The 16,163-nt window shown below is 40.9% G+C and overlaps 1 protein-coding gene across 1 annotated transcript; it reads right to left on the reverse strand.

Moving 5' to 3' along the window:
* Nucleotides 1–4,005: 4,005 nt before the first annotated feature.
* Nucleotides 4,006–9,828, reverse strand: LOC133087174 (endogenous retrovirus group PABLB member 1 Env polyprotein-like). Its single transcript, XM_061183958.1, has 3 exons — nucleotides 9,585–9,828; nucleotides 8,881–9,104; nucleotides 4,006–4,755 (listed from the first exon to the last, which is right to left on the reverse strand). The coding sequence occupies exons 1-3, from the start codon at nucleotides 9,826–9,828 to the stop codon at nucleotides 4,006–4,008; spliced, it is 1,218 nt and encodes a 405-aa protein (XP_061039941.1).
* Between the last annotated feature and the right edge of the window lie 6,335 nt (nucleotides 9,829–16,163).

The following is a 16,163-nucleotide window of genomic DNA, read 5'->3' on the forward strand; positions in this document are numbered from 1 at the left end:
GTCAAGTATAAATTGGCACTTGCCATCTACCTCTACAAGGATTAAATCATGTGCTGCTGGAGCTGCTGACTTTCAACATGCCCCCTGAAAGGAGTTCAAGATGGAGAGCTGAAATGAGGCACTCTGTGCTCTGGGAAAAACTGGCAGAACAGATCTTCAGACAGTTATGTATTTTCAGGAGCTCATTTTATAAGACCAATTCTTTCATCTCCTCATATCTAGAAAAGCACAAAAATCCTTCATGGTGACGTCTGCTCCTTGTGACTAGCAGAAACTTGCTGCAAAAACATACGTGCTTGATTGCATGAACTCCCCCTTCACCAAAATCACATATATACTGACCCTTCCCCCCTCCCTCTTTGCAGCAGTGTCTCAGAGCTCTCTGAAATGCTGTCTTCCAGGCTGCAGTCCTCATTTTGCCACAAATAAAACTTAACTCGCAACTCTCACGTTGTGCCTTTATTTTAGGTCAACACTCTGGAATCTTCCTGAATGCTAAACCCCTTTTGATGATCCTGAAGCCTGACCTGAAACTTGCCAAGTTTGGTCCAGCCTGGGTGTTTAAATCTTTCTTTCCACCTTAATTTAGGGATTCTGAACCCGGAGTGGATAGAATTTCAGGGTGTCTAGGATCTTGGGCAGGAAAGAGACCACATTTGTTTTCATTCATATCTGAATGGAATTTAGCATGATACAGTTATCAAAACAATAATTTGAGATATAGAATATGTGAGCTTCTTAATCTATTATTTAACAAGATTGAGTGGCAGATCTAAACTATTTTTGAATTTTGACTTAGAGTGTAAAACTTTGTTTCATGATACCTGCAAAACTGTAATATGAAATGAAAATACCTGTGATTTCCAGTGGTGACAAAGTCATGGATTCTGCTAATAATATCAGACTACCAAAGCTCCAGGTTAAGGGTCCCCACCCTAGAATCATTCCTCATGTGTTCAGAAGGTCAATTCCCCTGATTTCACTGTAAAATATGTCTGTTCCCACACCCCTCTCCACTTCTCCAGTTACCAAGCCACTCAACTACCAAGTCTTAGCTGCTGCTAAAGAAAAACCACAGGCCCCAAATGGCATCACTTATGCTAAAGCCCAGAACACCAAACCTAGACTTAATACTCGACTTACTTGCAGTTTCCACCTTCCCCAGAAATGTAATCTTAGCCAACCAGTTTGGAGTTTTCTGACTGGCACCAAGGAGGTCATCTGTCATGTGGTCCCTCTCCATAGCCTGACCCCCAGAGGAAGAAGCAGTCTGCATGATAAAACTGACATTCCCTTCTCCTCAAAAGATGATCTGGCCTAAAAATAATCTTTTCTTTCCCTAATGGCTCCCTTGTCCCACCATTCTTCTTATTTAAAAACCTTCCATTTTGTGTAATCACTGGGAGCACCCTTCTAGTTGCTAGATGGGATACTGTCCAATTCGACCTTCAAATTGGTTGAATTTTCTTTTTTACCACTGCTCACCCACTGAGGGTCCTTGTCCTGGAAGGAGGATGAGTTCTCTGCAGAGCAGGACTTGGTCTCCTGTGCAGCTGTGTTCAGGGTCTAGAATTCAAGCAAAGCCCATGATACAGAATTCAAAATTTAAGGTTTAGTATGTAGAAAAGTATCCCATTTTGTACTCACACACACACACAAAAAGATACTTTCCTAGCTATGTGTTTCCTTAAATTTATATGATTATAACAGTAAACATGTTATTCCTTTTGTTGTTTAAAAAAGGAGTTCAATCAATTGTTCTAACAATGAAGGAAATGCAGAAAAAGTTACTACTTCCAAATCTATCCCCAGTCAGAAATACTCTGAAGAAATACTTTGGCGATAAAGTTCAAGACCTCACGTCTAGGGAATGGAGGAGAAGGTCCCCTAAGACCTAAAGCTCTCATTTATACCATTGCTTCCAAAAGACACTGTCATTTTCACCTCCTGACTCTGTTTTTAAAGTTAGTACCTAAGTCCTTCCTCATTTCCTCCTGGCCTTCATTTTCTTCTCATGGCACTACTATTTTAATATCCCCAGTTTCAGGGTAAGGGATGTCTAGGAAGGTGCCTTTCTCACAGGCCAGTGAGGGACAGAGCAGGTTGTAAAGCTAGGGGGCCCCAGGATAGCACCCACCCCGTGCCCCACGCTTCTGCCAGCCTTACCTGGAGAGGGGCTCCAGCCTGAGATGCAGCCCTGAGCAAAGTGAGGAAGGAGGCTGGAGGACTGACCCAATCTTTTGCTGGCTCCTCCCTCCCCTTGCAGAGTTTGCAAATTCCTAGGCCCAATCCCTTTTCAATCTGCACCCCTTCGCTGCCTCTCCGAACATCTCACGTAGGCCTGAAGCCACTGCTGTCTTCCAATCTAGTAACCTCCTGAGCTCCACCTCCAGCTCCGATTCTTGGGCGCCTCCGGCTGAGCATGTCCGACGCCCACCCCACCGCCATGACTCCAGGCTCTCGAGGCAATAAAGGCACCACTTAATGCCCTGTTATTCAGACATAACCCCAGGTGTCAACCTTGATTTCTCTCCTTCCTTCAATCCCCACATTTAATCATTCCCAAGCCCTTGTGTTTGTCCACTTCTTTCTCTCTCCGTGGCTCTGTAACCATGCTGGACTCTGTGCGGCCTTCCAGAACAGAACCCTCCCAACATGTCCTCTGCTTTAGTTCCTCTCTGAAGTACCTAGATAACAGTATTTGATGCACATTTCCTGAGCTGTTTTACAGATGCTAAAACCCACACCAAACGGAAGAAGTGGTCAACTTAAAAAAAATGCACAGGGGCTTCCCTGGTGGCACAGTGGTTAGGAATCCGCCTGCCAATGCAGGGGACACGGGTTCGAGCCCTGGTCCGGGAAGATCCCACATGCTGCGGAGCAGCTAGGCCCATGCGCCACAACTACTGAGCCTGCGCTCTGGAGCCCACGGGCCACAACTGCTGAGCCCGCATGCCACAATTACTGAAGCCCATGCGCCTAGAGCCTGTGTTCTGCAACAAGAGAAGCCACTGCAGTGAGAAGCCCACACACCGCAATGAAGACCCAACACAGCCAAAAATTAAAAAATTAAATAAATAAATTTATTAAAAAAAAGAAAGCACAATGTGAGAATTGCGAGTTAAGTTTTATTTGGGGCAAAATGAGGGCTGCAGCCCAGGAGACGGCATTTCAGAGAGCTCTGAGACACTGCTCAAAGAGGTAGGGAGGAAGGTCAGTATATGTGATTTTGGTGAAGGGGGAGTTCATGCAATCAAGCACATATTTTTTGCAGAAGGCTTCTGCTAGTCTCGTGAAGGTTTCTGCTAGTCATGAGGAGCAGACGTCACCATGAAGGATTTTAGTTTTTTTCCAAATATGAGGAGATGCAAGAATTAGACTCATAAAATCAGCTCCTGAAAATATCTGACTATCTGAAGACCTGTTCTGCCAGTTCTTCTCAGAGCACAGAGTGCCTCATGTCAGCTCTCCACCTTGAACTCCTTTCAGGTGGGATGTTGAAAGTCAGCAGCTGCAGCAGCACATGATTTAATCCTTGTAGAGGTAGATGGCAAGTGTCAATTTGTAGTTGATAGGGCCCTCTCATGGTCATAAATTCGACCATGCTTTGGGAGCCATTTCATGACCATTTCTTCCCACAGTGCTAGGAAGGCTCATTCCTAGGTCTAATGAAGATTTTGCTGATAGGCCACTCAATGTGCTATTACTGGACTAGACCTTGTAAACAATAGTCAAAGGTCTCTGGACCACCTCTCTTATTTACTAGTCTGTTATGATCCAGGAAACAATTCCCTCTTGTTGCATCTTCCCATATCTAGAGCTACACTACTGCAATCATTGATCTCATACAGAACCATATATTTTTGTCAGTGGCTCAGTCACACATTTGGTAATGCAAGAAACAACAATCTTGTAAAACAGGCAAAATACAAATAACATAGCTAATAACATTAATAGAGTTACAAGTAAATATTTAAGCCAAGAGCTTCCTATGCCAAACCAGTTTTAGAAGAGATCGTCAAGACTAGGGAGTGGGTCCCTTAAGGCAGAAATCTGATTTTTCATATGCTTCATTAAACGTGTTACATTAGAGGATCCATCAGGTATGAAAACACAGCATTCAGTTTGAATTATGGCACAGGTGCCTCCCTGAGATGCTGTAAGGATGTCAAGGGCCATGCAGTCTTGTAGCACTGCTCTTCTCATCATGGAGACCTCAGAATTCAGTAAGCTAATAGCCTGGTTACTATCATTTAAAGGCTGTTGAGTGAATTTTGTTAAGGCTTCAATATGGCCAATTACATTCTTCAATCCTCTTGAAGGCACAAAAATTGTTGTTAAATGGTCATACCAGCATAATACAGATCTCTTGACCCACTGGACTCGTACCAATGGTAGATTGGCTGGGGTCATCTCTAAATTGTTACGTATATGACCTTGACTCCAAGGGAATCCCAGGGTACATTTTCCTATCCATCCTGGGGTAAGCCAAGGCCATAAATTAACACCACAAATCCATTGAGTTCCATTAGGTGCAACCCAGTGAATCTCTGATCCTCTGACCCAGTCAGTTCCATACCAATCACTGTCTCTAAGGGAAAGAATATGTAGGCCTTGTTCATAAGGCACCCAGCCTAATTTCCTAATGTTACTAGGCTGATCATCCTTAGTATGATTCAATTGTTCCCAACATAGAGGAGCTTTTAAACTTAAATGACCATAGCCTGGTGTTAACCACATAAATCTATCCCATAACTGTGGGAGGTTTTATTCCTTGGCTGAAATTTGCTTGTTGCTCTGATTGAGCTTGAGTAGCTTTCAAGGAAAATTCATACTTATGGCCAGCGTCAGAGCAGGTATTATTAATTGGCCAGGTGAAATTATCCCATCTAGTAACATCAGTAGTGGCCTGAACAGGACTATAAACTTTTTCTTTTAAAATAAATTTCCCAAGGGCCAACCAATCAGAGCCTTGGAGGGAAGAAATTCACCAAGGTAACCCAGAAGTACTAGACACAGGTACTTGGCTACAAACCCAAGAATTGGATTGATTTTTAAAACTAGCATAGGGTTATGCCCATGACAGAAAAACATTTGATTTATATGCAAAGGTCCAGGAAGTCAAGAAAACATTATAAATGATCATATGACTCAGGTCCAGGATCTTGGGCTAGCTGTCTACTTCTGATGTCGTCTTCTTCTCGTCCTGGTGTGAGTATCGTTTTTCCTCTGTTTGAGCGTTGTTTTAAAGTGATTTTGAGGTCAGCCGTCCTCTTTATAGGCCAATCCAGTGCAGGGGCCCTTTGTGAGTGGAAATTCATCCAAGAGCCAATTCCCTTCGGTTTCACTGTGCCTGAGCTAGTTAAGAGTACCTGATAAGGGTCCTTCCATCTAGGTTGGAGATAGTCCTTTAAATTATGTCTTTTCCAGTATGCATAATCCCCTGGTTGCAGATCATGGAGCATCTGACCTTCATCCAAAGATAGATTACTGAGATAAGCTTCAGAAACAAACTTACAGTGTCCTTTTAATAATTCAATTAAACTTTACATTAATATAATGTAACAGTAAGGAACTATCCAGGAAGTGAGCCTTAGTAAATACAGACCTCCATTAACAAAACTGGGATTTAACATTCATTGAAACATCTTTTTCTCTCTAAAATTATCCTCATTTCTACCAAATATAACCAAATTAAGACTAATTTGTTTGCAAAATAAATCTGGTCTCAAAAACTTGGCCTGATGATTTATGTGACTATAATTGATCACATAGACTTTTTTGCTTTGCTGAAATTTTTATAAGGAGTCCCAGACTGAACTTTTGAAAGACCTCTCAGGGCTTGGAAAGTCACGACGAGGGCTTATCACAGATTATCTAGGTGAATTCCTCCCATATTTAGGTGAATTCTTCCCTTTTCAAGGTTCCCAAAATACCTTGAGATTTCTGTACCTGTTAGTGAGGTAGCCTTCCTAATTTATCTGATAAAGCTGCTGGGAACCAAAGAGTTTCCAATCTCTGGAGGGAGCAGATAGAGAGAAAAGATAAATGTTTCAATTCGCTTACAAAGGTATAATTTACCAAATTACTGTAAGTCATAATTAGTTTGAGGGGAAGATTTCCTTATACCTGGAAAACACAGATTTAAACCAGTAATTTTCCAGATAGAAACCATAAAAATTATAACCATATTCAGCAGTTCACTCAGTCCTATGTAACTAATCCTTTTTGTTAACAGTTTTATGAAGCCATCAGGTTTCCCATTAGAATTCTTTGATTTCTTACCCAGTTCAGCATTATGGTCTCAAAGTCAGAAACTTGTATTTATCCAAAGGTCCTTTCTATAAATCTTCTTGAAGAGGAAGCATTTTTGCAAAGGCCTCAGAATAAAACCACAACTGTCTATAATAACAAAAGACTTAAGAAAGCACGTTTAAAATCTGATTACAATGCAACTAACGGAGAAACTTGGTTACTGCTATGACATACAACACTTTAAGATAATAACTAGAATTATGACTGATAACATTTTACCAATTTTAGGAACTCTATATAATTTCTAGGATATCTATATTAGTAACATTTACCATACAATATAACCTAAGAAGATTTATTACTCATTTGGCAATAGTTCCCATGTAATTTAACATACCAAATGAACCTAATTAGTTTAATATCTCTCTTTGGGATGTTTCAGGGGCCCCTTGAAGCATCCCAAAGTTAGCTAGAGGTCAAGAGGACTTCATTAGAATTTGATTTAGGAAGTTTTGTCAAAAAAAAAAATGTCAAAAGGGTTTAGAACATTCAGTCAGATAGGATCACAGGTCACTGTGAAACAATAGTTATTCACTTAGTCAAAGTAACAGTAAACGATTTCAAAGGCAAATACAGAACACATCACTTAAAAGGTAAAGAAACTTGAAATCTGTTATCAAAGGCAGTTCAACATTTTAAGAAATCTTGTCCTCTCGAGAGAAAAAGCCAAATTCAAGTTTTGCACCAGCTTACTTTTAAAATTCATTTACTCAATTAATTCTAAACTTAGTCAATCCTGACCATGCACAAAACTCTTTTCTTGGGGTCCACTTTCCATAAGCCTTTCATGACTTTCTGTACCATCACTTTATTTTTTTTCCATCCAGAAACAGACAGCTGTGAATCAGACCTGTTTCCTTTTCCCTTGATAAACTGTAATTCCATTCCTCATGCGTTCTTTACTGAAAACACACATCCTACTTTCCTTAAGCAACCATGAACTGTCCTCTATATCAGCACTCTGTAGATTGGTAAACATAAATCCAAATAATAATTTCTTGAAAAGTGTGCTTTCTTATAGAAAATACCTCAGTGTGGCACCAAACATATTTATTAATAGTTCTAAACCTTTTGTTTCTCTGTAAAAGGAAGCCAATGGTCAGTAATTAATGTTTCAGTATCTTATTTTATTTGGGAATGACTTAACTGTTGAACAAACTTCCATCACTTAACTTAGCACAACTCTAGAATTTCAAGTTACCAAAATCTGGAGAGACTATTTTAGACAGACATTCCTAAGACAAAATTATTCTTAACAGAGTTTATCTAAAATCTCTTATCTCATTTACATTTTCTTTCCTTAAAAGTTTCTTTGCATCAAGTTACTTTCCTTGCTGACAAATTTGCTACAGATATAACAAGATTTTATTCAACTTATATTAGACCTAAGTGCAATAAAAGTATTACACTTAATGTTGATGACTCTAAAGACATGTCTATATTAATTAGATCAACAAACTTAAACATTAATACCAGGTATTAATTTAATACTGAATATTTCCCAGTTCACGTGAACCTGAAACTAATTCCGGCCATTAACCTCTTGCATTTTTTTTTTTTTTGAGAATTTATATAAACAATTTCCTTTAGTCCAATTAAGTAGAACTCACAATTTAATTCTGATAATACCATCCAAGGGTAAAAACAAAAATAATGCACACATAAACATATAGACAGGCACAATGAAAGATCTCATAACTTCATTTTCTAAACTGTCATGAATCAGATATCACAATATAAAACTCACTAGTTGTAAATAACTGTTGGAATAAGTTAAAGAATTTTTTCCATCCTTTTTTTTTCCCCCTCAGTCTCAGGAATTAGAGATGATCTAGAAAAGATAAGTAATCCTGAGAGCTCTGGTCTCAAGGCACAGGGAGAGAAAATCAGGTTCTCCTAGTAGGACTTATTCCCTCAGGGTTAGAATTCTGAAGAAATGTTTTTAAATTTAATTTAATTTATTTATTTTCTCCTTCAAGCTAGCTTTCTCTACTGGTTGGGAATTAAACAGGGGTTGGTTAAACTTCAACTGGCATTGGGTAGTTAATTGGCACAATTGAAGGTTCATAATTTTCGTAGATAGCCCCTTTTCTTTCTTCTTCTTTTTTTTTTTATGGTCTTGAAATGTTGGTCAGCCAGTGTAACAAGGGTGTTTGTATGTAATGTGGACCAACCTAGATTGTGTCTTTTGACTAGAGTAGCTAAATCCTCATCTAAGCCTTCTAAAAAGGCAGAGTTAAGCAAAGGATCATTTTGGTCTCATTAGAGAATGACTCAGGTGTCAAGCCAGAATATTGCTTGAAAGATTTTTTCTAACCTTTCACAACAGTCCAGAATTTATTCATCCGATCTTTGCTTGTACTGTTGAATCTCTGTCCAGTGTACGGTTTGTTTGGGAAAAGCTCTGGGATAACTTTGAGTTATTTCTGAGCTAATTCCTTGCATTCAGGGTGAGCCTATGATTCAAAATCCACTAAGGGGTGTTTCTATTCTGCTTTCTTTATCCATTCCCTTGCTTTGCTTTCAGAAACTAATAGCTGTATTAATTGACATAGACCTGAAAACTGAGCTTGTATCTCCAATGGTTAACTCCATCAGAAATATAAATCCCAATGGATCCTGACTTGGATTGGGAAATTCCTTAGCCACGGCTCTAAGTTCTGCTTGGGTCCAAGGTGTGTACGTAAACACCGAGGATGGTTCATCTCTCCCTGTAATAGGTTTCTCCTTAAAGGGAAATATAACCACTTCTGATTTTTTATCCTCCTTTGCTGGGGAAAGGGGAGCAGCTGGAAGCAGAAAAGTTGGGAGAGAAGAGAGCGTCTGGGCCAGGCAGTTCAGATAGAAGAGGGCACGTGCGAGGAGCAGGGAGAGAGACAGTCAGAGAGCGCTAGCAGCCTTTTTTTAGTTTAGAAGCTCCTAGTATCAATTAAAGTAAGCATTCCAGTCGGCTTTTTCTCACTGTGTGCACAAAAATAGCAATTTTGGAATATCAGAAGACCCCAATTTGGCCATTTTAGGTTGCCATCTCCTTTAGTATAATTTCCCCAATTAAGTAGGTATTTGCAAGTATAAACCTGACTGAGGTGTTGGTCAGAGGCTGGTTTTCTGACGTCCCTTGTTTCTGTGTTTGAGAGGCTCTATGCCCCATTTTAAAGTTGAATTTTTCAGGGATAATATTTACTAGTGAAACTGTGTGGTGGGCCAGTGTGCTGCTAGTGAGCTTAACTCCTCTAGGCATCACCCTGGGGTCATTTCAGCCCTCTTACGTGTCTCGGTTTCTCCCTTGGGGGGTCTAAGACCACCTTGGGTGCTCGGATTGCTGAATGGCCAATTCTTATCCACGAACCCCAGTCGAGCAAGTGTTTTAATTAATGCGTGGATTTCCCTATAGGACCACTGCACGGTATGAGGACTCTGCCTCCACCACTCCCGTATATTTCTCAGTCGCCTGAGAAAGCCGTAACCTGCGGGAGGAGTCTTTTCCCTGTCCTCCGGAGCAAAAGCTCTCATGTAATATCTTCACTTTTACCCCGACAAATTCTATTAAGGCAGCTGAAATGAGGAAAAGCATCAGATCTGCCTCTTACCTAACCACTCAGCGCAGACCACTCAGTCTCCTGCAATTGAGCAAACCCCAGTATCTTTCAGCCAAGCCCTAAATGTACATTTTTACAAGCTGGCGCAACCGCCGATTGCATAGACTCCTGGGATTCGCTGTGTCTCTCGTGCGCCCCCGCGTGCCCATCTGCGGTTTCGCAGGCTGCCGCTGGCTGGGGTGTGCACGGAGTTGCGTGCACTTGGCCCGGAGCCAGGATTTCATTTCCAGCCTCTGCAGGTGAAAGAGAATCCACGTGCCAGGGAAGCGAGTCTCCTGTCCTCACCAGCGTGCGACAAACCAAACGCCTGGCAAAGCTACCTGGTTAGAATCTTCACATGTCCCTAGAAAACCAGTGATCAAGGAAGGGTTTGAAAGGAGAAATTATATTGGTATTTCAATTATGGACATAAATTTTCGAAGCTGTGGGAGAGAAGTCACAGTAGTGTTTCAAGCCCTTGATCCCCTGCTCTGCTCTTTAAGCCACATTTAATTGATGCATCTTTGTCGTGTCAAGAGATCACACATAATGGCTTTGTGAAGCCTGCGCTGTGACTGCAGAACTTTCGAGTAAGGAATTGTCCACTGAGCAGTCAGGACACTTCCGGGAAGGGCGGGGGGGAAGGGAGTCTTCTAGCCCCTAAGGAAACAGGGAGCCCCACCCACACTCTCTGCCTTGGTCGGAAACAAGCATGTTGTGGCCTTCCCAATCCTGGAAACAAAACATTTCTGTTTAATTCATGGGTCGGTACTGGTCTATCTGGCCCTGGGATCCGCATTCTATTTGGCAGCCAGAAAGGGAGTCTGTCCCAGAGCGGATGGGGAGGTGGTTTGGAAGAGACAATGCGATTTTTGCTTGTCCCCGCCCCCCCCCCCCCCACCCCGTTGTGTGACCTTGAGCAGATTTCTAATTTACTTGGTTAGTTTCCACCTTCTGTAAAGAGTGGGGACAAGAATACCTATCCTGAAGGACTAGGACGGTTCATCGGGTTCCCCCCCCCCGCAATATTTTATTATGCAAAATTTCAAACATACAGCAAAGTTGAAAACTTTCACAGAGAACATCCACCACCAAGATTGTCGTTAACATTTTACTAAAATGTTTTATCACACAGCTGTCCATGTATCTGTCCATTTATTCACCTATGAATCCATCTTTTCAAAAATGCATTTCAAAGTAAATTACAGAGAGATTAAAAAAAAAATTGTATCTGGCATAGTGCCTGGATATTTCCATTCAACAAGTATTTGAACACTTATGTTGTGCCAGTACTGTGCTAGGTGCTGGGGATACAAGTCTGAAAGACACTGTTTCTGTCCTCAGGGTGTTCAGAATTTGGCATGAACAGAGACAGGTTAACAGATACCAACTCTCCCATAGTTGACATGATAGGGGAAGCTCAGTGCGAACCCCAAGCAGAGGAGAGAGACTTATCCTGGTCTGTGAGGTCAGGGAAGTCTTTCTGGAGGAAGTGACATTTCAAAGGAGACTTTATGATAGCCTCTACAACTACTGTAATACAGTGTAATGCACACATAAACTTGCTTTACTCTACACCTCAGGGTGGTTAATTAACACTGAAGTTGTACCCATAGTAGGAATCTTATGTCCAAAGATGGAGAATTAGTATTTGAAATGCCATATATTTCTGGAATGGCTTCAACAGCAATGGAAAGATGATATACTTCCAGAATGGCTTCAAATATCATCATCTAAAAACTACACTAACGAGTGCATTAATTACCTAGGGTTAATTTTTAAGTTAATGAAATGAATGTGTACAAGATCTGTGGTTGGTAGGAGGATGGAAGAGGCACCCCCTCTCCCCTTGCTTAAACAGGACCTAGTGATCTAAAGCCCAACACCTTCAGGGAAGCTTCTAGGTCTGGAACCCTCAGTTCTGCATGTCCCCTCCCACCTCCACCCCCTCCTCAGGAAGGGTTTATCTCGTGGGACAGAAAGTCTGAATGTTGTTGCAATTGCCTGGGACTGAAACTTTTCAAACCAGGTGTTTGTGGGAGGACCCAAAACATTTGTTCTTAACCCTGTCTGCACATTAGAATCCTCTGGGGAGCTTTAAAAAAAAATTCTTGGATCTCACCCTTTCTCCCCCCCAGTCCCCATTTAATTGGTCTGGGGTGTAGCCCGGGCATTGGGCATTTAAAATATCCCCAGGTGATTTTAATGTACAGCCAAAGTTCGGAACCATTGGCTTAAAAAGACAGAAGGCAGCTCACCGAGCTTTCTGGACAGGTGAGGCTGTGTGTTGTGTTGCGCGCCGATGAATGTTTATACAGGTGGCCAACTCACAGACTTGTCTCAGTGTAACATACCTCAGATAGCAAGGCGGTGAGGGAGGAGGCCTGTCTTCCTGTCCGCTTGTAAGAGTTGGAGGCCGCTGATATTTACCGAAAGGAACTTCCCAATTGTATCTGACCACAGATCAGAAGGAAAAGGGAGGCGAGTGCTCCAGCCTAGCGGTTCTCTAACTTTAGTGTGTGCTCCAGCCTGGCGGTTCTCTAACTTTAGTGTCTATCAGAGTCAAATGGAGAGTCCGTTAAAACACAGGTTGTTGGGCCGCACCCCAGAGATTCTGATTCAGTTGGTCCAGGGCCGAGCACACATTTGCATCTCTCCCAGGTGATGCTATTGATGCCTGTCAGTGGTTAAACGTTGAGCAGCATCGCTCGCTGTGCTAATGAACACTGTGTGCAAAGGCCTAAGGGCAAGAGAGCTTGGCTTATCTTGGGAGGTATTTGGTGACACTAGTGTTAATACTACTGCTAGATATTTAGATAGAAGCTAAATCATGAAGTGCCTCAAAAACATGCTGAGCTTGGACTTTACCCTCAGTGCAATGAGAAGCTACCTAATTAGGTATAAATACCTAGGGGGTCCCTGGTGGCGGGATGGCAGGGGCAAGACCTCAGCTGTCTGCTCCTGGGGATCTGGGAAGGTGATAGTGGTGATGGTGATGGCACCGCAGCTGTGGACACCAGAGGGGCAGGAGGCAGAAAAGGGTTGAGAACAAGGAGGGAGAACACTTCCGTGCTTACTGTAAAGCAAGGCAGTCCCTGGAGGAGTTGCAGTTCAGTATCCCATAATGTCTGTGATAGTTATTGTTATGTATCAACTTTGAGGGTGTTTTTGGATGAGACTAATATTTTTTGTTGTTGTTGTTCACCAAATATATATATATATATATTTAACATCTTTATTGGAGTATAATTGCTTTACAATGGTGTGTTAGCTTCTGCTGTATAACAAAGTGAATCAACTATATGTATACATATATCTCCATATCCTCACCCTCTTGCGTCTCCCTCCCACCCTCCTTATCCCACCCCTCTAGGTGGTCACAAAGCACCGAGCTGATCTCCCCGTGTGATGCAGCTGCTTCCCACTAGCTATCTATTCTACATTTGGTAGTGTATATATGTCAATGCTACTCTCTCACTTCGTCCCAGCTTACCCTTCCCCCTCCCCGTGTCCTCAAGTCCATTCTCTACGTCTGCCTCTTTATTCCTGTCCTGCCCCTAGGTTCATCAGAACCTTTTTTTTTTTTCTTTAGATTCCATATATATGTGTTAGCATATGGTATTTGTTTTTCTCTTTCTGACTTACTTCACTCTGTATGACAGACTCTAGGTCCATCCACCTCACTACAAATAACTCAATTTCTTTTCTTTTTATGGCTGAGTAATATTCCATTGTATATATGTGCCACATCTTTATCCACTCACCTGTCGATGGACACTTAGGTTGCTTCCATGTCCTGGCTATTGTAAATAGTGCTGCAGTGAACGTTGTGGTACATGACTCTTTTTGAATTATGGTTTGCTCAGGGTATATGCCCAGTAGTGGGATTGCTGGGTCATATGGTAGTTCTATTTTTAGTTTTTTAAGGAACCTCCATACTGTTCTCTATAGTGGCTGTATCAATTTACATTCCCACAAACAATGCAAGAGGGTTCCCTTTTCTCCAAACCCTCTCCAGTATTTATTGTTTGTAGATTTTTTGATGATGGCCATTCTGACTGGTGTGAGGTGATATCTCATTGTAGTTTTGATTTGCATTTCTCTAATAAAGAGTGATGTAGAGCATCCTTTCCTGTGTTTATTGGCAATCTGTATTGCCAATCTGTATTTATTGGAGAAATGTCTATTTAGGTCTTCTGCCCATTTTTGGATTGGGTTGTTTGTTTTTTTGATATTGAGCTGCATGAGCTGCTTGTATATTTTGGAGATTAACCCTTTGTCAGTTGCTTCGTTTGCAAATATTTTCTCCAATTCTGAGGGTTGTCTTTTTGTCTTGCTTATGGTTTCCTTTGCTGTGCAAAAGCTTTTGTTTCATTAGGTCCCATTTGTTTATTTTTGTTTTTATTTCTATTTCTCTAGGAGGTGGGTCAAAAAGGATCTTGCTGTGATTTATGTCATAGAGTATTCTGCCTATGTTTTCCTCTGAGAGTTTAATAGTGTCTGGCCTTACATTTAGGTTTTTAGTCCATTTTGAGTTTATTTTTGTGTATGGTGTTAGGGAGTGTTCTAATTTCATTCTTTTACATGTAGCTATCCAGATTTCCCAGAACCACTTATTGAAGAGGCTGTCTTTTCTCCATTGTATATTCTTGCCTCCTTTATCAAAGATAAGGTGACCATATGTGCGTGGGTTTATCTCTGGGCTTTCTATCCTGATCCATTGATCTATTTTTCTGTTTTTGTGCCAGTACTATACTGTCTTGATTACTGTAGCTTTGTAGTATAGTCTGAAGTCAGGGACCCTGATTCCTCCAGCTCCATTTTTCTTTCTCAAGATTGCTTTGGCTATTTGGGGTCTTTTGTGTTTCCATACAAATTGTGAAATTTTTTGTTCTAGTTCTGTGAAAAAAGCCATTGGTAGTTTGACAGGGATTGCACTGAATATGTAGATTGCTTTGGGTAGTAGAGTCATTTTCACAGTGTTGATTCTTCCAATCCAAGAACAGGTATATCTCTCCATCTGTTTGTATTATCTTTGATTTCTTTCATCAGTGTCTTACAGTTTTCTGCATACAGGTCTTTTGTTTCCTTAGGTAGGTTTATTCCTAGGTATTTTATTATTTTTGTTGCAGTGGTAAATGGGAGTGTTTCCTTAATTTCTTTTTCAGATTTTTCTTCATTAGTGTATAGGAATGCAAGAGATTTCTGTGCATTAATTTTGTATCCTGCTACTTTACCAAATTCATTGATTAGCTCTAGTAGTTTTCTGGTAGCATCTTTAGGATTCTCTATGTATAGTACTATGTCATCTGCAAACAGTGACAGTTTGAGTTCTTCTTTTCCAATTTGGATTCCTTTTATTTCTTTTTCATCTCTGATGTGCTGTGGCTAACACTTCCAAAACTATGTTGAATAATAGTGGTGAGAGTGGGTATCTTCCTCTTGTTCCTGATCTTAGAGGAAATGGTTTCAGTTTTTCACCATTGAGAACGATGTTGGCTGTGGGTTTGTCATATATGGCCTTTATTATGTTGAGCTAAGTTCCCTGTGCCTACTTTCTGAAGAGTTTTTATCATAAATGGGTGTTGAATTTTGTCAAAAGCTTTTTCTGCATCTATTGAGATGATCATATGGTTTTTATTCTTCAATTTGTTAATATGGTGTATCACATTGATTGATTTGCATATATTGAAGAATCCTTGCATCCCTGGGATAAATCCCACTTGATCGTGGTGTATGATCCTTTTAATGTGCTGTTGGATTCTGTTTGCTAGTATTTTGTTGAGGAATTTTGCATCTATGTTTATCAGTGATATTGGCCTGTAGTTTTATTTTTTTGTGACATCTTTGTCTGGTTTTGGTATCAGGGTGATGGTGGCCTCGTAGAATGAGTTTGGGAGTGTTCCTCCGTGTGTTATATTTTGGAAGAGTTTGAGAAGGATAGGTGTTAGCTCTTCTCTAAATGTTTGATAGAATTTGCCTGTGAAGCCATCTGGTCCTGGGCTTTTGTTTGTTGGAAGATTTTTAATCACAGTTTCAATTTCAGTGCTTGTGATTGGTCTGTTCATATTTTCTGTTTCTTCCTGGTTCAGTCTGGGAAGGTTGTGCTTTTCTAAGAATTTGTCCATTTCTTCCAGGTTGTCCATTTTATTGGCATATAGTTGCTTGTAGTAATCTCTCATGATTCTTTGTATTTTTGCAGTGTCAGTTGTTACTTCTCCTTCTTCATTTCTAATTCTGTTGATTTGAGTCTTCTCCCTTTTTTTCTTG

Source organism: Eubalaena glacialis, chromosome 3 (genome assembly GCF_028564815.1).
Source record: "Eubalaena glacialis isolate mEubGla1 chromosome 3, mEubGla1.1.hap2.+ XY, whole genome shotgun sequence".
NCBI lineage: Eukaryota > Metazoa > Chordata > Mammalia > Artiodactyla > Balaenidae > Eubalaena > Eubalaena glacialis.

Excerpts from the sequence above, each read along its gene's own strand:
- LOC133087174 (XM_061183958.1), bottom strand. The coding sequence starts at position 9,828 with ATGAGAGCTTTTGCTCCGGAGGACAGGGAAAAGACTCCTCCCGCAGGT. Across the intron at positions 9,105-9,584 it reads CAAGGGAGAAACCGAGACAC|CTGCTCCCCTTTCCCCAGCA; the intron begins GTAAGAGGGCTG and ends TTCTGCTTCCAG. Across the intron at positions 4,756-8,880 it reads CCATTGGAGATACAAGCTCA|TTATGGGATAGATTTATGTG; the intron begins GTTTTCAGGTCT and ends AACCTCCCACAG.